At 41.1% G+C, this 24,534-nt stretch overlaps 1 protein-coding gene across 1 annotated transcript in view; it reads right to left on the bottom strand.

Annotated features, from left to right (window-relative positions):
• Nucleotides 1-24,534, bottom strand: part of IMPG1 (interphotoreceptor matrix proteoglycan 1) — a 130,513-nt gene that overhangs the window by 76,493 nt on the left and 29,486 nt on the right. Inside the window, exons 3-5 of the mRNA XM_042446904.1 lie at nucleotides 5,386-5,552; nucleotides 5,046-5,074; nucleotides 1,747-1,814 (exon numbers count right to left, since the gene is read on the bottom strand). Coding sequence (XP_042302838.1) covers nucleotides 1,747-1,814; nucleotides 5,046-5,074; nucleotides 5,386-5,552 — 264 coding nt within the window. The remainder of the gene's footprint in view (nucleotides 1-1,746; nucleotides 1,815-5,045; nucleotides 5,075-5,385; nucleotides 5,553-24,534) is intronic.

Below are 24,534 nucleotides of genomic sequence, written 5' to 3'. Positions count from 1 at the left end.
ACATCCCCCTGCCCATTTCTGTCATTGACCCCTCTGAGGAATCAGAAGTGTACTAAATGATCAAGAACTTACATAGGCATGACTCTGTGTGTGTGTGTGTGTGTGTGTGTGTGTGTGTGTGTGTGTGTGGTGTGGTATGGTGTTTCAGACCGCACTGGATACTCGTGAGGAGGGGTGACACCTGTTTGGGCCCTCCTCCTCCTTCAGTGTGTATGTGTGCACACCTGGTACCTGCTGCTCTGGCTTGCTTTGTGAGGAGGAAGGCTAAGCAGAAGATGTAGAGAGGCAGCATGTGCCCTTTCTGTTTCATCCCACTGCGTCACTTACCTCTTGAGAAACCCAGAGAGAGGAGCAGGAGGGGCAAATGTGTGTCCTTCTAGGCTGCTCCATCACCAAGCTTTCTCTCTGGCAATGGTGGAGCAGGAGGGGTGAATGTGCCCCTGCTGTTCCCTCCCACTGCATCACTTGCCCAGCCACTTTATGTGTATGTTTTCAGTGGTGTCAATAGCTATGATGTCACCCAATGTGGAGGACTGCTGGCAGAGGGGGTGACCTACCCTATCTCCTACTGCTAACTTGCTCACCTGTACTCCCTCCCCAGGTGGGGAGTTTAGCAGGAGGGAATGGGGCAGGCAACCCACCACCACCACTGACAGCCCACCACATCAGTTGATACCCTAGCTGGTGACACCACTGAGAACATACACACAAAATTTCGGGCAGTTATTGTAGATTAATAACCCTCCCAGGAATAACAAAAGCTGCCTTCATTCTACACTATGTATGCATGCTTGCTTTGGAGTACGCTATACTGAACACATGGAGGACAGTTCTAAGTAGACATTTGTGTTTGTAAAAGTTTTCATATTTAAGAATGAGTGAATGATAACAGACAGGAGACGTAATTTGCCCTCCCCTGACTGTACCCTACACCTGATTCTCCACCATTTCAACCTTGGTAGATAAACATATTTTCACATTTTCTTTTGAGAGTATTATGTCTGTAAATACTATGTCTTCTAACATGTCTCTGAAGCTGTTATTTTTAAAGTAGTGTAGTAAAAGGAGAGATATGATAGGGGACCTTGTACAGGTGTTTCTCCATATCCATGGATTCTTTATCCATGGATTCAACTATCCACAACTTTAATACACACACACACACACACACTCTTCTAAAGCAAACCTTGATTTTGCTATTTTATATAAGAGACACAATTTTACTGTGCCATTGTATTTAATGAGACTTGAGCATCCACAAATGTTGGTATCCACAGGGTGTCCTGGAACCAAACCCCAGCAGATACTAAGGGCACACTGTAGGCATATTTGCATTCACCTAATAGAGTGTGTGTGTGTGTGTGTGTGTGTGTGTGTGTGTACTGGTATATGCTTGATATATCAAGTGTGGGGTGTTTTTTATTATTATTTTATAATATTTATTTTATTTTATTATTTATTTTTATTATATTGCTGCTGCTTTCATTGTAGTCAAATTGCTTCCTGTTTCTGGTGGTTGTTGCTGTTATTTTAATGCAATGCATTAAATGCCATTGTCTTGTAAAAAAAAGTACCTTACAGATTAAGAAAGATGAATAATGTTCTGCTTGTCAATGTTGAGCACCCCCCATTAAAAACAATTCTGGGGTTCCTGTCCTGAGGCACACAATTACTGTAGCCTCAGACACCTCACAACTGGCTACCCCAGTTTTAAGGGAAAGAAGCACAACACATGTTTAATTTTACCTGTAGCAAGGGAAGGCGATTCTTCAGGTTTTTTGCCACTGGTTTTCTCTGTAGAAATTTCCTCTTTTCTATCAAGAAAGAAATAAGGAACACTGTAAATTGTGCCAGGAACATGAAAAGATCAGGGATTAATTTTTCTCTAACTTAAACATATGACCCAAGATATATTGCTTTCAATATAAAATTAATCTTCTGATAAAACCACCTGCAATGAAATTTGGGGAATGTAAACTGCTTAGGTGTGTGTCTATCGAGATTTAGATCTATAAAATTTGCCTAAGAAATCAAATAAATATTTCACATTTTTATATGACATTGTTTCCAAAACCAAGCCACCACTTTCTGTTCCTTTCAGAAGCCAACAAGAAAACGTACACGTTTGAATTCTAAAATCCAAAATATTGCAAAAATGTCCACATGAGTGGCTTGAGTTTGTAGAGAGATTTGAAGCACTTTGAGACTAACTGAAAAGAAGAAGTTGGCAGAGTGAACTTTTGTAGACTTCAGTCTACTTCCTCAGAATGAGTGGCTTGAGATAGTGACACTTTTGCTTCCTGATGATTCAGTGTACATAATTTTTGTTTCATGAACAAAAGTATTAAAAACATTGTGTATAACCTTTCCTTCAGGCTATACGTAAAAGGTGTAGATGAAACAGAAATGAATTTTAAGTTTAGACTTGGGTCCCATCTCCAAGATATCTCATTATGTATATGAAAATATTCCAAAATTTGAAAAACTGCAAAACTCAAAATTCTTCTGAGTCGAAGCATTTTGGATAAGGGAGACTTAATCTGTATTGCCATTATTGGTGTTTAATAATGTGTACATATATTATTTGAGAGTTTCATAAATAAAACAGATTGGTCCCTTTATCCAGGGGTCTCCTGTCTAAATTCAGCAATGGAGAAGCCAACGAAAAGAGGGCAGAGAAAGAAAGGGACAATAAGGATTAAATGTGAGCAAATACTGTTAAATGGACTCAAGCTAGGCTATGGCTGGGGAGCAACATTTAGGGGTTCAGCCAAATATCTCATGAAACAGGAGAGGGGTTTTGCTTTTGTTTTTTAAGAAGGGATCTGAAGGATGAAAGAGTTTTAGGCAGCAGAGCTATATACATATCCAAGGAAAGAATTCAGTCCTAGAGGCAATAAAGAAACATGGGCAACTCCCCCACTATACGTCTGACACTTTAGGCAGCTGAGGATGGCAGAAGTGAAAGGTCAGACACAGGAATATAGTGAGAAATAAGGGCAGAAAGATCAGATGAGGCAAAGCTGTAAAGACTTATAGAAACGTGGTAGATTCACATAAATAATAAATAAATAATAAATTTTTTATTTTTATACCGCCCTTCCATAGATCAGGGCGGTTGACAGCAAAATATCAAACAACATATACATCAGGGTTAAAAACAATTACACACAAACAAAATAAAACCCCCGTTAGCCAGTCCTCTTTGCCACAGAAGAGGAAGGGAGGCCCATTGGACTTTAATCGGGGAATGCAAGCTGAAATAGAAAGGTTTTTAGGTCCTTTCTAAATTGGGCCAGGGAGGTGGCCGAGCGGAGCTCTGTGGGCAGCGTGTTCCAAAGGGCTGGGGCGGCAATGGAAAATGTCTTCCTCGCGGTGGAGGTCAACCTAGCCCCTGGCACCTTAAGTAGTTGCTGCCCAGATATTCTGAGGGTGCGGGACGGAATGTACGGGGAGAGGCGGTCCTTCAGGTATCCTGGGCCCAAGCCATTTAGGGCTTTATAGGTCATCACCAACACCTTATATTGTGCCCGGAAGCGAATAGGCAGCCAATGCAGATCTTTAAGCACCGGTGTAATATGGCTGGCCCTGGAAGTTCCAGTGACCAGCCTGGCTGCCATATTCTGTACCATTTGTAGCTTCCGGGTTTGGTATAAGGGTTGCCCCATGTAGAGTGCGTTGCAGAAATCCAATCTCGAGGTTACCAGAGCATGTACTACCGTTTCAAGGTCCCTCTGGGCCAGGTATGGGCGCAGCTGGCGAATAAGTCGAAGCTGATAACAGGTGTTCTTGACCGTTGCATTCACCTGAGCAGTCAGGTGAAGCGACGAGTCAAGAAGCACCCCCAGACTGCGCACAGAGTCCTTCACAGGGAGCGTGACCCCGTTCAGGACAGGTGGAACTACCACCATTCCTGGACCAGGGGAACCTATCACAAGTACCTCCGTTTTCTCTGGATTCAGCTTGAGTCGGTTTTCCCTCATCCAGCCCATTACTGACTCCAGACAGGCCACGAGAGGAGAGACACCATCCCCGGTCACTGCATCAGTCGGAGACATAGAGAAAATTATTTGGGTGTCATCAGCGTATTGATAACCCCGCGCCCCATGTCTCCGGATGATCTCTCCCAGCGGTTTCATATAAATGTTAAATAGCATGGGAGACAGAATGGCTCCTTGAGGGACCCCAGTTTTAAGGGCCCTCTCATCGGAGCACACGTCTCCCAGCTGCACCATCTGGGACCTCCCAGAGAGGTAGGACCGGAACCACTGGAGCGCAGTGCCCCCGATTCCCACCTCTGCCAGGCGTCCCAGAAGGATACCATGGTCTATGGTATCGAAAGCCGCTGAGATGTCCAAGAGCACCAACAGGGACACGCTTCCCCTGTCGATGCCCAGACGGAGATCATCGACCAAGGCGACCATGGCCGTCTCAACATAATACATACATAATACACCTCACTTAATTCTCAGCTGTATTGGTAATGAAATCTTGGAATAGTTATTTTTAGAAAATGTACAAGGTAGTTTCTATTTTTTACATTTGGGTTAGGAAGCTATGGGCCTTGGTCTAATTTCATGCAGGTGAGGGGAAAAACCCACGTACATGCAGTCAGAAGTAGGAAATTTGACATTAACAATGGCCTTTAGCTTATATATTTCAGTTCATTTGTTAAATTTTCAGCCTGTTTAAATCTGAAAGTGATCATTCATTCAGTGTAGAAATGCAAAGGGCTGAATACTGTACTAAATGCTCACTCCACAAAGCTCTGTGTCTAATGGTGGAAAGATGGATCAGGGACAAGAATTAGTATTATGGACAGTTTTTGCAGTCTAGATAGAATTGTGTAATGACCAAGTACTTATGGGTTTCGGATCTAGGGGCATTTTGGCACTCTTCTTAACCAAAACTGAAAAGGTGTAAGATTCATATGTCACAGTATGTCACAATGGAAAAACTTTAATAAATCCTCACATACCTCTTACATTTTGCTAATGAAAGGCAGCAGTAGCAACTGGTGAGTACTCTATTTTTGGTTTACTTACCTATCCTGGAAGGTTCTGTGTTTTACTCGCTGCAAAAATATACAGAGAGGCAAATGATCATCCCAAAGTTGATTCAGCCACAAAATGAAAAACATTCTTTCTTTCACCTACAATTATTATTACATGATAATAATATTCTACTATTTTATTATGTTGTTATGATGATGAGGTATTATTATTATTACTTTGGTAGTAAAACATTTATTATATAATAGCTCTCTCATCTACTTTTATTGTTACATTTTTCCTTCTCAGTGAACCTTTTAATGACTTCTGATATATCTGGTCTTTTAAAAATGAAGTTTGCTACATGTTAGAAAATGAATTCTTCAGGCCTTACCCGTTGAATTATTTCTAGATGCTCCTGAGAATTACTGAAATTTTTCCCAATATCGAATATACAAAATGTTTCCCGCTGACAGGCAGTGACCCAATTCTGATATTCTGTTGCATCTGGAATCCGATCCAGAAAAATTCGGAAAGCTTCCCATACGGCTTCTTGGCAAACTAAGGCAAAAGAAAAAACAAACAAACCCATATGCATTTTACTGAACAGAGTTCTTTAGTCTTAGTTTCATAATAAGTTTTATGAAGATTTCCAAAGCAATTATGACATTTCAATAAGTGATTCATTCTGTTTTGTGTGTATTAGTTTTGTTGGGCCACATGAAGCTCTGTGTCCCACAAAGGGGCTTTTCATCTCTTCTATTCCATGCAGTCAAATTACTATCTGACAGATAGCCAATGGCCTCCTAGTATCACCTATTTTGTGAAGGAGAAGGAGAATCAGGGGCCTTCCTTTATCTCAGAACTGTTCAGCAACTGGAAATCTAGGCTGAGGGATCCATATCCATTCTTTTCATTTCAGAAATAAATGTGCAGTGTGATCATAAACACAAAGTATGATTTTTGATTTTACTTCACTTTGAAAATGTATGCCATATATTTACCATATGATGGCTGGCATCTGTAGTCAGTTAAGATGTCCTAAATTAGATTTAGGATATCATACAGTATGTGTTTCATATTGTCATTTGCTGAAACCCACCTTAAAAGCCAGTCAACCATCCTGAGTAATTGAGGTCTGTGCTGCCACTGAGTGAGATATTGCAGAAGAACATGACCAGCCCCATCTACCAGCAAGAGATGTTGAGAAGCAGGGACTTGTAGCAACTCTTCATCAGAGCATCACTCACTGGTGAGAGGAGGCTGGTCAGGTCATCCTGCAATATCCCATTCAGCAGCAGCAGTACAGACCTCCATTGCTCTGAATGGCTGACTGGCTTTTAACATTGGTTTCAGAGGCTGGCTGACAAGTTAAAAGCATAGCTAAGACATTATGGTTAGATGTTTGATGCAGGATCCTGGCCCATATTGTTTTCACAGTTGATCTCAAAGTATCTTACAGCAAATAAACATTGTGCAATGCCTACAAACCTAAGAACCATCCTGTTGGGTAAAACCAAAAGCCCTATCTAGTGCAACATTCTGCTCCCATGATTATCAAGTAATGCCCATGGATTTGATGGCATCAGATTTCTTCCTGAACAACTGGTGTTCAGCATCATATTTCCCATGATAGTGAAGATAATTCATATCTATCATGATTTGTAGCCACTGATAGCCTTAGCCTCCATTTACCTGTCTAATCCCTCTTCTAATTCATCTAAATTGGCAGCCATCACTACATCCTGAAGCATTAAATCCTGCAGTTTAAAGATGCACTGCTATTCACTAGATGACCCAGGTTCTAGTGTATTCAAAATACAATTTAAAAAGTAAATTTAAAGAAACAAAAATCAAGTAGCAGAATATATCTATATTTGGAGGAACAGGACTAAAATAACAAAAACAAAGAAAAAAATAAAAGCCTTTAGGAATAGCTATAACTTTGAGAAGACGTGTAAAAATACATGGAAGATATTTGCTCTTGAAGTGTGCAGGTCACAAGCCATTCAATATAACTTAATCTCTATGAGATATGTTTAGGAGTGAAAGCCTAAAAGAGAGATTCCAAGAAAGTCTCCTCCTTCCATAGGGCTTATAGGAGATGTGGGGAACTTTGTTTTGGGGGGAAACTGTTTTGAGTTGTTTTGGACTACATCTGTCAGAATCCTGGCTATGCTGGTTGGGTTTTTTGGGTATTGAAGTCCAAAACAGCTGGAAAGCTTCCCAATTCAACTTATAGTAAAGGAAATGTGCCTAGAAGTGTAGTCTCTCTTTCTCCTTTATTATGTTTGCTTGAAAATGCAACTCTACTTTGTTAGCCATTTCTTTTAATATATTGTTTCTTGGAATGACACTCCAGCTCAGCAGGTAGAAGTCATGGAACACAGTAGTGTATTTTTCATGCTAAATAAAAAAAAGAACAAGGCCATGTTTGTCATCTCTGAATTAGCTGGTTATTATCTTCAAGCCTTGGAAACCTTGTCCTGCTATTATCTTCAGGTCAACCTATGGTGAAAGGCACTATACCAGAGATTGCTGGCATCCTTTGCTAACAGTAATTAGTACATAAAGTCCACTGTAAGGAAAATGAATAAGAGCAGATACATGGTGAAAAGAAAAAGACCTACAGTTGTAAGTTTATCCACAGAAGGACAGTGGCAAAGAGATGTCATAGATAGAACATTTCCTCGCATTTCCTATTATATTCTACCTAACACGCTGCTTTTTGGTACAGGCTGTCTAACAATAATTACGGTGCTGATTATAAAACTAATTCACATCTTACTCAAGACATGCCTTATTTTCCTACGATTGTAAATGGTGTATTTGTTCAGATCAGGAAATCCAAAATATTTAAATAGCCAGAGATTTGTATAAACAAGACTGCTATTTGCAAAGAGCTGTGCTGTTCAGGTAGGGCAAAATGATTACAAAAAGCACATAAAGAGATGTGGGCTGTACACAGATATATCTCCCTGTCCACAATATCTGGAGACAATTTTGTAAATGCATCTTGAGTACCTACACTCATTCCGTTTTTGTATTTTGATGAAATCATGTTTTCAGGATATCAGACTGTACCCTATAAAAGTTGGAATTGGTTGCTAACATAAATAACATAATATACCAGTTCTAGTGAAATAAATGGGTGTAATCCTGTTTGGTCTACACTGGGAATAAAACTTACACACTTAGTGAAATTAAAATCTCACACTCACTGCCCAAATCATATTTGGAATTATTTTAAAATAATTTTTAAAACTGCATTGAATTGTCAGTACCTATCTACAAATCCCCATGGGTGCCCATACAACCCTTTAATAATGCAAAGCCACTCACTCCAATAAAGGAAGCGGCCACTATTTCAAGATGTTTGTTGATATTCTACACCATTTCAAGGTATTTGTTTTTATGTAGGCATTCTACATCAGTTACTTATCTAATGTGTTCTGGCCAGATCTTCCCAAACTCCACACTAACAGCCTGCAGCTGGATTGAATGAGTGAGGCAATGACAATTAGACTCAGGACCTTGCTTACTGACAGGAGGGGGTGGATATGCCATCCTCCTCAAACCATGATTACCAACTGAACGACTCCCTAATTCGGGTCAGGAAAACCCAGCTTAAGTGTGAACGATCCCAATTTAAAGCAGTTTGGAGCCCAGTTTAAAATGTAGCGTGAATTGGGCCTTGGCTTCCAAGATTAGAATAATAGAATCATCGATTCCTAGAGTCTGACAATGCCTGAAGGACCATTGAATCCAACCCCCTGCCATGCAGGAATACATAATTAAAGCCCCCGCAACAGATGGCCATCCAGCCTCTGTTTATAAACCCCCAAAGAGGAAACCTCCACCACACTTCAAGAGAATGTGCTCCAGTGTCGAACAGCTCTTATTGTCAAGAGGTTCTTCCTAATGTTGAGGTGGAATTTCTTTTCCTGTAGTTTGCATCCCTTGCTCGGTGTCCTAGTCAGCAGAAAACAAGCTTGCTCCATCTTCAGTATGACATCCCTTTAAATATTTAAACAGGACTATCATATCACCTCATAACCTTATCTCTCTGGGCAAAACATACCCAGATCCCTCCTCTGGGCATGTTCCAGCTTGTCAACATTCTTTTTGAATTGTGGACCCAGAATTGGACACAGTGTTCAGGTGAGGTTTGAACAAAGCAGAATAGAGTCCCCCCCCCTCAAATGATTCTATAGAAAAAAGAGAAAGAAAAAACAGAATTCTACTTTAGTTTAGCCAGAGTCCCCATGGAAACACCTCTCTTCTTTTCTCTCTTGGTTCTAGTTTGTTACAAGTTAAAGTGCTCCTGATGACGAACAACTCAACTGCAAGCCAAAACAACCCAAATGATGGTGCAATATAATAGCCTTCACAGCTGTGGAACAACTGCCAGTGTCTGTATCATTTGGGGAAATAAAAGCAAACACATGCAAGCGCACACAGCTAATAAGGCTGAAAACAGACTTCAGAACAAACACTCAGTAGGTTGAAATCTCAGGGCCACATGGAATGCTGCCAATAGTTCCCTCCGCTCGCTGGACTCCGTTCACAGTCTCGTGCAATTAATACAAGGAGGACTAAAGTGCGTGCACATATTTAATAGCCTGCTGTTCAGAACGGGATACGTGCACGTCAGACCATACAAGCCTATTAATCCATTCCAAATGAAAGAAAACAGTGCATTTTGCTTTTTTTTGTTTGTTTGTTTTTGTGCTATATCTCTTGGACCAGCTTGAATTGTTTGAAGAGGGAGGCAGGCACTTCACTGGCAGAATTTAATGAGCCCAACAAGTCTAGGGGTCTAAGGGACTTTTGAAGGGGACCAAAATGAAAACAAATCTAATCCTCCTTTTTAAAGAAAAAAAAAAGCTCTGTTTATATTACATGAAGATATACAAATGCTAAAAATATATTAAAGGATATTACCCAGTAAAATCTGCAGGGTGAGCTTCAGTGGCTGGCACTGGGAGGTACTCAAAGGACATTGGAGGAGAGTGATCTCTATATCCTGTAACCTCTAACCTAAGTGCAAGTCTCAAGGGGTGTGCAGCATATTATGGGTACATCTCCACTATAGAAATAGTGCAGTTTGACATTTTACTGCCATGGCTCCTTCCTACAGAACCTTGAGATTTATAGTTTGGTGAGGCACAAGCACTCTTTGGCAGAGAAGGCTAAAGACCTTGTAAAGCTCCAAATCCTACAGAATGGAGCTAGACCAGTTAAAGTGGTGTCACTCAAAACCACAAGGTTGCGAGTTCAAGACCAGAAAAAGGGCCCAAGCTTGACTCAGGCTTGCATCCTTCCGAGGTCGCTAAAATGAGTACCCAGACTGTTGGGGGCAAATTAGCTTACTTGCTAATTAGCTTACTTGCTGTTCACCCCTGTGATCTTTGAAATAGCGGTATCAGTGGTGCCTCGGGTTACGAAATTAATTCGTTCCGCGGCCGCTTTGTAACCGAAAAGCCTTCGTAAGCCGAATTGCCAGGCGCTAATGGGGAAAAGCCGCGTTTCGTGCGAAAAGCCTAAAAAAGCACCAAAATTTTCTTCGTATCCCGAAAAACATTCGTAACCGGAACAATGATTTCCTATGGGATTTTTTCGTACCCGAAATTTGTAACCTGGGTATTCGTATCCCGAGGTACCACTGTATAAATAAAACAAATTATTATTATTATTAAAGCACATTCTTTCAGCAGTGGAGATGCACCTTATGCATCACCAGACTGAAAGAATATACAAGAACCAGATGTGTATATAGAAAATGGCATCTCTGCAGCAAAAAATCCTGGGACTGGCCTGCAGCATGATCTGCTTTTATGACAAGGATCTCAGGGGTCATTTGCTTATGATCTCCAGGGTCATAAGCAAAGAAACTTTCCATTATTGCCAGCTGGGTCCTACTGGTAATTTAGTGTTGTTATTCCCTTTAATTGCCATGATTCCATCCTTAGAATCCTGGAACTGGGTTTTTTTAGGTCCTAGAGGAGCCTCCTGGTTGAGAATTGCAAGTGCCTCTCCATAATCAGCAACCCCAGGCTTCAAAGAATGGAATTGGGGCCATTAAAATGTAATAAGCTGATCCCACACCGCAGAAATAAGCACTTGATAGCACTTTAAGACCCTAGCTTAATGCTATGGAATTATGGAATTGTAGTTGGTGGGTCACCAAAGTTTGCGACAGGGAAGGCTAAATGTCTTACTAAACTACAAACCCAGAATTTAAAGGCATTGAGTCATGACAGTTAATGTGGTGTCAAATTGATTTATTTCTGCAGTGTGGGCAGCAGCCTAGCAGCATTACTGTATAGTGTGAAGAGGCCCTAGCTCCTTTTACCTTGGTATGTCAAGGACAGTTGTGGGGGGGGAACAACCATGCTTGGCTGTGATGCGAATAAAAAAATTAAAATGCATGCAACACTATTGGAGAAAGCAAACCAGCCTAGAACAAACCTAAAGAGGGGATCCACAAGTTGGTGCAAGAGAATGCATTGTTTGCTACTCTTGTTGTCACAAGACACCAGTTGATAAGGGCCTAATCCAATGGTTGTTCCTAGTTAGAGTATCAACTAAACCAATAGGATTTACATAAGTGGTGACTTATTCTGCAATTGATTTAATGGGTCTTCTAGGTGGCACTACCAATTACATGCAGACATTTGTTTATAATTGTCAGGAAGATACCCATTAAAAAGGAATTTACATAAGTGTAGACCTATGATTGTTTTGATAGATTTCAGTAGCTATGACTGCAATTAGATTTAGGCCAAGCATCTGTAATAGTGTAGGCTTGTACAATAAAATGTATGTACTTATACAGGTATTTCCACATAGCACCCCAACCACCAACCTGCCTGGGAGAAGTGTTTGATTTTGCACAGTAGGCAGTGAAACCTTTGTGTGTCTGCTGGCCCTGCTTGCACTCATTGTATTCATCGTACCAGACTGCTAACAAGAAGGGAAGCACCAGCAGTATACTTGCTGCTTGGAATGATGGAAGAAGCAATGATTAAATCAACCCTTTTTAACTGAGGGGCAAAACACCCTTCTTCCTTGCTTTACCCTCAGTACACATAAAATGATAATCTGAAAGGCCCTAAATGGACAACAGTAAAGATATGACATTTATTCTCCCTCCCACTCAATAAAACTATACAAGAATGTGAAGAAACATTCATAGAATCAGAGAATCAAGAGAATTATAGCGTCGGAAGAGACCACAAGGACCATTCAGTCAAACCCCTGCCATGCAGGAACTCACATCCAGCATCCCCGACAGATGGCCATCCAGCCTTGCTTAAAGACCTCCAAGGAAGGAACTCCACTACACTCCAAGGGAGTGTTGTTCCACTGTCGAACAGCCCTTAATGTCAGGACGTTCCTCCTAATGTTGAGGTGGATTTCTTTTCCTGTAGCTTACATCCACTGTCTGTCCTAGGAGATACCGCACTGCGTTCTGAGAAACGTTCCGTGTTGTAACGTGATGAGAACGTTCCTGGAACGGATATTACCGCATTAGCAAACTAGAATGTGATCAGAAAGTGATGAGAAACGCATTTTACCACACACGGCTTCCTTTTTCTTGAAAACCGCTCCCAGAAACATATTCCACCAAGGCGAGAGAATCCATTCTCTCATTCCTCCGTCTCCTGATTGGCTGAAGAATGACAGGCAGGGAGGCAGGCGGGGTGCGAACGACTGCAGTGAGGGAAGGGTGTGTGTGTGAGGAGAGAGAGGAGGAAAGAAGGGGAGTTCATGCAGGTCTCTTCAAGCCAAAGGAAGCAAGTTGCAAGGGAGGGGACTGGGCCAAGGCAGAGCCCGGGCAGCCACAGCAGCTCTTTAAACTGGTTAGAAAAGAAGAGTCCTCTGCTGTCATCCCAATTCCCCTTTTTGGCAGCTTGTCACCCTTTTGCCTCCTGTGTGTGTGCGCATGTAATGTGTGCCTTCATAGAATCAGCATAGAATCATAGAGTTGGAAGAGACCACAGGGCCATCCAGTCCAACCCCCTGCCCTGCAGGAAATCACAATCAAAGCATCCCGACAGATGGCCATCCAGCCTCCGTTTGAAGACTTCTAAGGAAGCAGACTCCACTACACTCTGAGGGAGTGTATTCCACTCTCAAAACCATTACTGTCAGGAAGTTCCTCCTAATGTTGAGCTGGAATCTCTTTTCTGTAGCTTGTCCATTGCTCTGGGTCCTAGTCTCTGGACAGCAGAAACAAGCTTGCACCCTCCTCAATATGACATCCTTCAAATATTTAAAGGGCTATCATATCACCCTCTTATCTTCTCTTCTCCAGGCTAAACATCCCCAGCTCCCTAAGTCGTTCCTCGTAGGGCATGGTTTCCAGACCTTTACCATTTAATCGCCCTCCTTGGACACGCTCAGTTTTAATGTCCTTTTTGAATTGTGGTGCCCAGAAATGGACACAATTCCAGGTGGGGCTGTGAGCTTCCCTCCCGCTTTAATCTTGTCTGGCTGCTATGGATTCTAGGAGTTGTTTGCTTGCTTTGTGTGGTGCTCCAAACAGAGGAGCTTTTGTGGGTTCCTTCCTGGAGGGAAGGAGGAGAAGGTCCTGAGCATCCCTGCCATCCCTGCCTCCTGCAGGCTGCCAGCCAGCGAGCCCTGCTGGACATGACACAGAGCCCCCCCCCCCTCCGCAGAAGCAGCCAGACCTTCTCCCTCTTGCTCTCTGCCTGGCCCTGTTTCCCTCTCTCTTTCTCTCTCTTTCGTCTTTCCTCTTTCTCCCTTGTCCAACTTTCCTCCCTTCCCTCCTCCCTCTTCCCCCCCCCACACTTCCCTCACTGAAGTCGCTCGCCTTCTGCTTCCTGCCTGTCATTCTTTCAGCCAATCAGAGACGAGGAATGGAGAACGGATTGAGAAGGTAAGAATACCGCACAGACCTCTGTTGAACGTTCTCATCACGTTACAGCTCGCTGGGACACATTCAATCTGTCCCCTCCTGGAACACATGTAGAACACATTTAGATTCTGAGAACCCGATTGGAACACAGACGTGCGGTATCTTCATATGTTCCGTTCTCATCTCTTTCTGATGAGACTAGGGGTAATCCCTAGTCTCTGGAGCAGCAGAAAACACAGCTTGCTCCTCCTCATATGACATCCCTTCAAATATTTAAACAGGGCTATCATATCACTCTTAACTTCTCTTCTCCAGGCTAACATCCCCAGCTCCCTAAGTCGTTCCTGTAGCACATGGTTCCAGACCCTCACCATTTTAATCGCTCTCCTTTGGACACGCTTAGTTTCTCAATGTCCTTTTTGAATTGTAGTGCCAGCAACTGGACCCGATATTCAGGTGGGGCTGACCAGAGCGAATAGACTGACACTTACTCCCTTGATCTAGACACTATACTCTATTGATGCAGCCTAAAATTGCATTGGCCTTTTTAGCTGCCGCATCACACTGTTGACTCATGTTCAACTTGTGGCGTACTTGGACTCCTAGATCCTTTCACATGTAGTCTCCTTAAGCCAATGTCCCCCATCCTATATCTGTGCATTTCATTTTTCCGCCCTAAGTGCAGTATCTTACATTTCTCCCTGCTGAATTTCATTTTATTAGTTTGGCCCAGCTTTCTAGTTTATTCGGTCATTTTGAATTTGATCCTGTCCTCTGGAGTATTAGCTCTTCCTCTAATTTGTGTCATCTGCAATTTGATAAGTATGCTCCAATTTTGTCCTCCAAGTCATTGATAAAGATGTTGATAGCACTGGCCCCGAAGAGAGCCCTGTGGGACCCCACTGGTCACTTCTCTCCAGGATAAAAGGAGCCATTGTTGAGCACCTTTGGGTTCATCCGTCAACCAATTCAAATCCATGTAACCGCTACTTTGTCTATCCACATTTCTCTAGCTTGTTTGCAGAATATCATGGGGAACCTTGTCAAGTCCTTACTGAAATGAAGATATACTATATCCACAGCTTTCCCTTCATTTACCAAGCTTGTAATTTTATCAAGAAAGAGATAAGTTTCTCTGGCATGGACTTGTTTCTCTGAAACCCATATTTACTTTTTGTGATTTGGATTGCCTTCTAAATGTTCACAGACTCTCTGTTTAAGATCTGCTTAGACTTTCCTGGATTGATGCCAGACTAACTGGATAATAATTGTTGGGATCCTCTCCCCTCCCCCTTTTTGAAGATGGGGGCAACGTTTGCCCTACTCCTGTTGCTGCGGACTTCTCCTGTTTACCAGGGTTCTCAAACATTATTGCTGTTGGCTGCTGCCACACTGCCGAATCAATGCAGCTTGACACCGCTTTAACTACCATGGCTCCATATGATGAGATGCTGGGATTTGTAGTATGTTGTCGCACCAGAGCTTTCAATCTCACAAAACTACAAATCCCAGAATCCTTATCATTGAGCCATGGCTGTTAATAAGTGTCAAATTGCATTAATTGCGCAGTGTCGATGCAGCCTGTCGTGTACAAAAATGCGTGCTTGACTAGACTGACTGAAATGGGCACCTTTGAATGAGTTTTACATATGCATGGAGGACAAATTCATTGGGTCTGAGTTGTATATGAACTCCTGAAACTGAACACCAATCAAATTTAATTTGTGATGGAAAATTTACAAGCCTGCAATCTGATTTCTAAATAAATGGAGGCTGGCATCCTGTTCGTAATTTTGTTGTTGTGAGCCTGACAAATAACACTATATATTCCAAATCATATTTAGTTGTTGCACAATCACTATGACCCAAAGTGCCTTCCCCAAATCTTACCTTTGAAACCGTGTAGCCCAACAAAAAGTATTTTAAGCCATGGAAAGTGGGGGCAGCGAGTAATGCCATATTCAACCATCTCACCATCCCAGAGAGCTCTGAGACAGGCACCTGTAATAGGGTCCTAGATTCTTAAGCTTCCTCACTATGCCCCATGAGCTGAGGGCTTACTTCCTGCTCTCGGTGTCTTGGACATGGCTGTGTTGGGTGGAGACTGCGTGGTTCAAAAGTAAGATTTTGGAGGGTTAGACATCAGGAAAGTCCTAACATAGTTGTGTCTCCTGATGCCGGATCTTGGCCATATACCTGATGAATGTGTATATTGTAGAAATGTATGCAACACACTTAAAACATGCACATAAATATACTTTCATAAGTGGAGGAAAAATATATTAACAATGGTACCAAAATCTGCTATTTGGAAAAAGGTGCAGGGAATACGTATGAATTTTGGGAAGTAGGAGAAACACATGCCACAGCCTTGTGAACCTTGTGAGAATGAAATTAAGGCAGAAGTGGGAGCTTAAGACGAATTCAAGTTTTGCTCATCACATAACTTTATGTGTTGTGTTGGAAAGCTAGATATGTTTTTTAAAGACACAGCTGAAAAGACACATCTGAAAAGGACAGCTGGTCTGAGAAACTCCACAACCTTTGATATTGTTAGAGAAATGAGAGTTGTTCTGTGCCTTCATGTTGTTTCTGACTTATGGTGACCCTAAGGTGAACTTATCATGGGGCTTTTTGGGACCAAGAATGTGTGACTCACCCAAGGTCACCCAGTGGGTCTCCATGGCTGAATCTAACTCTGGTCGCCAGAGCTGTAGTTTAACACTCAACATACTACACTCAAACCTCAGGTCAATTTCCTGAGATGGTAAGGGAAGGCTGTAGGGGTGAAATACAGCAGAATGGTATAAGATCAACCATAATACAAAATATTATGACACACAGGCATATGGAAAAACTAAAACTAAGGAGCTTGAGAAACAGAATACTTCCAAAACAGACCCAATAAACATGGACAATAAATTTCTACAATTAAAGTAACTTACATCAAGAAAGGGAACAATGAAAAGATAGGGAAATACCAGGAGCAAAAAGGAAAAGATATCCAATTGATTTATATATTCATGCATTAACAGAGTAGAAAGAGAAAAGGATTGTAAAAGAAACTGGATTTACTCTGGAAAAATAACAAAGAGGAAAAACTGAACAGATGCATGCTTATTAATATAAATAAGACAACAGGTAAAAAATAGCACCAACGTGACAAGTTTTAATGAGAATGCTGTGTACATTTATAATTTTCTTTAAAAAACTGCCAGAATACCAGATAAACAACAAATTTTAATATAGTCAACTTGATACATATATGTCATTACTGCTTAGCAAAATGTTTTAGGTAGGATCATATTCTTACATCACTGTTAGACAGGAAAGGCCACTTTCCTATTAGTGAACTGCAGAATTGTAAAGAAGACATCTTTTCATCATTGACAAGATAGGGTTTCTCTCTTAACACACTGGTACATCAAGACTCTCCATAAAACTGGGCAAGCACTGCAAGGTTTTTCCATATTTGGGGATTTTTTACTGAAATTTTCATAGAATCATAAAGTTGAAACACAACACAAGGGCCATCAAGTCCAACCCCCTATCATGCAGGAAAACACAGTCAAAGTAATCCCAACAGTTGGCAATCCAGCCTCTGTTTAAAAACCTCCAAAGGAGAAGTTTCTACCACACCCTGAAGCAGTGTATTCCACTGTCAAACAGCTCTTACCATCGGAATTTCTTCCTAATGTTTAGATGATCACTTTTCCTGTAGTTTACATCCATTGCTCCTTGTCCTAATCTCTTGAGCCATGGAAAACAAGATTTCTTGATTCACAATATGAGATTCCTTCAAATATTTAGACATGGCTATCATGCCACTTCCTAACCATCTCTTCTCCAGGCTAAACATACCCAGCTCCCTCATGAAGCCATGTTCTGTGAGGAAGGAGATTTTCCCACAGGCAAAAGTGATAGAATTTATTATCCTGATTTATTATCTGTTATTATCCTGCTAATAAAGAGGAATTCTAGCGCCACTTTTTATTCTCAAGACATTCCTGTGAATGAAAAGCAGTGCTGGAATTCCTCTTTATTTATAGTATAATGATTTTATTTATGGGATAATTTATGGGATTGGGCTTGAATGGCTTTGAACAGGTGTCATCTCATACAAAAAAGCAGACTTTGGAGCTCGACAGGCAATCCATTCAGGGACAGGCAATCCATTTATGCCACCCCTAAATGGGTCGGGGACATGGCAGCCGCACATCACACCCCCAACCTGGTACAAGTAGAAGCCGTGAAACACAGCTCCTATTTGTGCCCTGGAATGGGTGCCATAAACGCCACGGCACACCCTTATGATGCCCCTCATATGCAGCACCATTTAAGTGCTGCACATGAGTGGTGTCAACATGGTGCGCTCTGTCTGTACAGAAATGTGTCAAGATGGCACTCAGGGTGCACAGTAGGGTTTCTGAGAGTGTAAACACTCAGCCCCCGCACAACCCTAGTTTGGGCCCAGGCCAGCACAAAGTGCCAGTCTGTCCAGGCCCTTTGTTGCAGACTACAAGCTGTCCTCCAGCTGCGCTTAGTCACCTGATTTTGAATGCTTTCCATTCCTCAAAATTGACTGGCTAAGTGCAGCTGGGGGGGGGGGGAGAGGCTTGTAGTCACCCAGCAACAAAGTCCGCTTTTTTGTATGCAATAACACCCATTTAAGGTCATTCAAGCCTGACCCCATTCTGTGCCCAGATGGAGCAAAAAAGGCTGTGCAATAAACTTCTAAGATTACTATATTGGACAAATATTCATGGGATGATTGTGATGAAATACAACCCCCCTCTACTGCTCCCTAATTTTTTTGTACGAGTTCTGTTACTGAACAATAATTGTTAGCTCACCAGCAGAAACAGAGAACTGGAGGTGATCAGACCACCGTGGCCTCAGCTGCTCAGATGAAGAGGAGGAAGAGCACAGCAGCAGCAGCAGCAGCAGCAGCAGCAGCAGTGCTCCCCTCTCCATGGGCGGAGTGCTGAAGAGTGCAGTAATGAATGATAAAACATCTAGCCCTCTCCTGGTTGCAGGGTGTGCTGAGATAGGATCCAAAAAGTACTCCCAGAGGCCTCAGCAGCTGTCTATGTCAGTGTGCTCCATTACTGGGAGAGGGCTGGACTTGTCTTTACTCATCACCCTGATCTCCAATAGTTGTTTTGACCAGTTAAAGGGACAGTGTGAGGCTTCAGTGGTAGCATTTTGGAGCATATCAGCAGGAGACATTTCTGGAGCGATGTCTCTTGATGCAGAATCTTGGCTGATGTTTATTAGCTAAAAAGCTTGGTATATTTTAGAATGTAGTCTTCTTCAAGGGGGAGTATATAGCGAAAACAAAAAACAACGCAAAGGCCTACACACACACACACACACACACACACACACCTTTTTGATCCTTGTGCATGGCACATAGCCTGAAGACAATTAAAGGAAATTTCTAAACAAGAAAATTCCAAAATCATTTATCAGTAAATTATTTACCACTAAATTATTTTGCCAGTAAATAATTCTGGTGTTTACTGAAGCAAAAAATTCCACAGACCTTTGCTTTATGTAAATATGTCCAGACTATGTGCAACTGACAATGATCAAAATGGTTTTATAATTTATGATCTTTTATTATGTACATACACATTATCCTTTGTATAGCTTCCTGCAGGAAGCCTTAAAATATTTACAAGCTTCAAACTTATTTGTTTCAATAATTCACCTAAGCAGCACCTTTAGGAAATATTTATTTCCGAAGTACTTATTTCTTTGTGTTATCCTGTTATATTCTACCTTCCCTACAAGAACTCAGTATGTGGTAGATTATCTCCCTCCCCATTTTTATCCTTACAACAACACTGTAAAGTAGGTTAGGTTGGAAACAGTTATTAGCCAAAGTTCACTCAGTCAGTTCCAAAGTCACTTTGGAGAGCTTAAACTCAGATCTCACCAGCCCTAGTCCAATACTCTAACCAAGGCACAATATTGGCACACTGAAACCACATGGCTTCTGATGCATTAACACAATTCATTTTTGGAATTTGAACCAAATCTCAGCCCACTTTCTGTCTAACAAAATAGTTTAGACATATCCACTAACACTCCAAACATACACCATATCCTGTAAGTTACTAGTTTTGTTTGTTTGCATCTTGATTAAATTGACTCCTTTCTCCAAATATAGTAACAAAAGCATTTATTCATTAGGAGACCATGCAAACAGTTTACATTCTTGGCAAGTATGGACAATTTGAATCTTGTTTCAAAACTTATGTTTCACCAAACTTACATCACCACTACTGGTGCATTATTCTGGATATATGTGACATACAATCTACACATATTCTTACAAAGGATTTTTACATTCTCATGTACATGAAAGATGCATAAATCTAGCGAAGTGGATGGTCAGTTCTTTGTACTTTCTGATGCTCTGAAAGAGACATTCAATTTCTCATACCTAATAGATTAACTCAGCTAGTTTCACTAAACCCTGTTAAATATGTTTTGATTAATATCCAGTTTCTATATTGTTGTTTGTTGTTAGCAACCTTCAAGTCAACTCTCTCATGGTGACCTTGTGGATGAAACGCCTCCAAGACACCTTGTCTTCCACTGCTTTGCTCAGGCCCTGCAAACCTCTGCCTGTAACACCCCTGACTGAGTCCATCTATCTGGCACGTGGTATTCCTCTCCTTCTTCTGCCCCCTACCTTTCATAGCATTACTGTTTTTTCTAGTTATCTATGCTTTCTCATTATGTGGGCAAAGTACAACAGCCTTAGTTTGATCATCTTGGTTTTCAAGGAGATTTCTAGTTTGATCTGTTCAAGAACCCATTTGTTTGTCTTTTTGGATATCCACAGTATCCTCAGCACTCTTCTCCAGAACCACATCTCAAATGCATTGATTTTCTTTCTGTCTGCTTCCTTTACTGTCCAACTCTCACATCTGTACATGGCGATGGGGAATACAATGGCGTGAATGATTCTGACTTTAGTGATCATTTGTATATCTTTACTCTTCAGGATCTTTTCTAGTTTTTTCATAGCTGCCTACCCATTCCTAGTCTTCTTCTTATTTCTTGACTGCAGTCACCACTCAGGTCAATGTTTCATAGAATCATAGAATAATAGAATTGGAAGGGACCACAAGGGTCATCCAGTCCAACCCCATTCTGCCATGCAGGAAATCCAAATCAAAGCATCCCCAACAAATGGCCATCCAGCCTCTATTTAAAGACCTCCAAGGAGGGAGATTCCACTACACTCCGAGGGAGTGTGTTCCCTAGATATGGGAATTCTTTGACTATTTCAGTTTCCTTACTGTCTAGGTTCTGTATTAATCCACATAAAGTTCATACAGTCTGTGTAGACTACAGACTTAGGCCATGAACCACAATGGACGTGAGTCAGCTGGGCTTTGTTGTCTTTCTCTTACTATTCCTCCCAAACAGCTGATGGCCATTGGAATTTGTGACCAGATTTTATCGTCTATGCAGACCCTTCCTCTACAATATCTTCAAGGGAAAAATATACTCCATGATGCTAATGCTGGCATTTTCTTTCCTCTGTATATTTCTTTTTTATTTTTATTATTACTGTATTTCCCCCCTTTTACTATGAATGAAGAAGTCTGAAAACCAGTGTAATTTTGTGCCCTTTGGCTGATCTAACAATGATATCACCATTATACAGAATTTGGATTTTGTTTTTATGATTGGTAGAGATGGAAATTAGTAGATTTTTTTTTTGGCCAGGTTAAAATATTGGGTTTTCAATGGAGAAGAAAACCTGAATGGAAGAACGATAGACCAGTGACAGTTTTGTGCATTTTTCTCTTTGAACATCTCAAAGTGTTCTGGAGGGATTCTCTGTACATAAACAAGCTCTTGGATTATGTCTAGTATAGGCAACTGGGTAGGACTGATGGGAAAGCTGCAATACAACAACACCTGGAGGGTCACATATTGCCTGTACAGTGTAATACAGCATCTTCTAGAATAGATTATGTTGCAATACAAGTATATAAAAATTTAAGATGACTTTGCTGAATCAGACTGAGGGTCCATTTAGTGCTGGGTTGAATTGGGCTCTCTAGGCACTAGTGAACTACAGCCTGGCCAATGGTGAAGTATGATATGAAGAAAACGTCATCTGGAAGGCTAAAGGTCCCTCATCTTATTCTAGTTCTAGTCCAGAATCCTGTTTTCCACTGGGGAAACCCACAAGGAAAATATGGACTCAATAGCCTTCTTCTGTTGCTGCAATTGTTATTTGATGACTAAATTGCCCCTTAATCTATAGTGATCATAAATAGTTGCCACTGGTCTTCGATGCCCCTTTAGAAGCCATCTGATTCAAATTGTATGATTTCCTTCTGAAATTATCTAGCCTAGAGGCCATCAGCATGCATTTCACACAGTGAAAAGAGTGCTTTGAGTTAGTAAGTCAAATTTGTCTTTGAAAGCATGTAGAGTAATGCTTAAAAAATATGAGTTGCCATCCTGTTCAATAATTACAATGTTGTAAGCCTGCCGTATGAAAAGAAAAGAGGAAGAGACAAAGTGGGCAAAAAACTGCATTAAAGTAGTTACAACTATATATACAAATCTTCATAAGTGTTGGCACTCTAAATATATAAAACCAATTTCTTTCAAATATATATTGGCATCACAATTTACATCCACTCAAGTATAAAAATATTGTACTTATTTACAGGTTTTAAACTCATTTAATGACTTCAAAAAACAGTGAAAACTTTATAAACCAAGAAGTACAAGCAGGAAATTTGATATACTGAAAGTGGAAGACTTGGGAAAAACTTGAGATATGGAAAGGATGGTGAGTGATGATGCTATACTACTTCTCTCAGTAAGTGTGATGCGCTGTGGTAGGCAACGGTAGGAACCCCTATGGGATCTTGTTGCAACTGCCCTTTGCACCATTGTATCCAGCCCTCGGGTTGCATTCAATCCGAGGGCTGGATACATCATGGTTCACTGCCCCAGTCTCCACAACCCAATAGGGGCTGCATGGCTTAAAAGGTACTTCGGAAGATGTAACTACATTGGCATGGCTACATTGTTGTCTTGATGAAGGCCAATATGTTCATCTGCTCCAAATATGGAACAGTGGTTTCTCTGAATACTAACATATATATTCCATTAACAAAAGAAAAGAAAAGAGGTGTGCCTTAGATTTGGCCAAATCCCAAACAAAATTGGACTGATTCAGTCAGGTATGGGAAATGTTTAGAATCAGAGAATCATAGAGTTGGAAGATACCACAAGGGCCATCCAGTCCAACCCCATTCTGCCATGCAGGAAATCCAAATCAAAGCATACAAGAATACAAGAGTGTCCTTAATCTGAAACTAGACACTTCCAAAAATTTGTAAGCCATTTGAATGCCGAGGGTCACACTAGCACATACAGTCTATCTCCAAAACCCCTTTGCAGACTCTTCATAAGTGGAACACAATGAGGAGAGAAGGAAAAGAAGAAGGTTTTTTGTTGTTGCTGCTGACTGGTAGTTTCAGCTTCTAATGACAATCAATGGTTTCACAATGACACTCCAATCTGAGTGCTTTTGAGGAAAAGATATTGCAGAAATGGATCTGAGAACCACTCTAGGGCTCAGTAGGCCACTTTGATGGGTTTCCCTTCTGAGATTACTGATGGCAAAACAGTTTGGGTTGACCTTGTGGACTTGGGGGGCATTGGCTGCTTATCTGGAAAATATAGGATCTTCAAGTACTTCTACCTCTGTCACTGTAGGCTCCATACCTCTTGTGTTATCATTCTTGCTGAGATATTGGTCCCAAACATAGAGTGAAATATTATCTGTTTATCCCACCTTTCTTCTCATATGGGACTCAAGGCAGCTAAAAAGTCTTAACATCTTTTCCCATTTATTATTATCCCTCAGTCCTTGCAACCATCTCTCTGAAATTTTGCACATTTCTTACCTAGGGCTGGCTCTATGTGATACTTCATTTTAATATAAATTGTCAAAAACCACATGGAGTGGACTAATAGACAGGTAATCACTGGTCCTTCATAAACATTAAATTAAACATTTCCTTTCCACAAAAATGCTGTTGTTATACTTGTACGTTTTCAGATTTTTTGATGAGAAGCACTACTATGCTTTCAGATTTATCAATGAGAAGCACCATTAACACCATGCTATCATTTTCATAATAGTTGTCTGTTATGTGTATAAAATTGTAAGGGTGATGGTAAGAATGTCCTGCTTTGGAAACCTCCAAACCTTAAGAGTGTTTTGGTATAAAGCTTCCTAAATCTATTCTTCTGAAACTTGGGAGGCTTGATTTTCTCAGGAAGGGCAAATACCACCCCCCAAATTTCATCCACTTACACCATGAAATAAAAATAATTTACCAATGGTAACCCCCTTTTTAAAAATCCAAATAACAGTCATGTAGCACAAAACTCACTATACAGTGGACCCTTGTTATATGCTGGGGTTTGGTTCCAAGATCCCCTGTGTATAACAAAATCCGTGTATGCTCAAGTCCCATTAAATATAATGACGTAGCAAAATGGTGTCCCTTATAAAAAAATGGAAAATCAAGGTAAATTTATACTTTTTTGGAACATTTTCAAACCGTGTATGCTTGAATCCGTGTATAAAAAATCCGTGCA

Source organism: Sceloporus undulatus, chromosome 1, assembly GCF_019175285.1.
Source record: "Sceloporus undulatus isolate JIND9_A2432 ecotype Alabama chromosome 1, SceUnd_v1.1, whole genome shotgun sequence".
In the NCBI taxonomy this organism is placed as follows: Eukaryota; Metazoa; Chordata; class Lepidosauria; order Squamata; family Phrynosomatidae; genus Sceloporus; species Sceloporus undulatus.
Note: the sequence above shows the minus strand (reverse complement) of the source record. Positions and strands in the feature narration are given on the sequence as shown.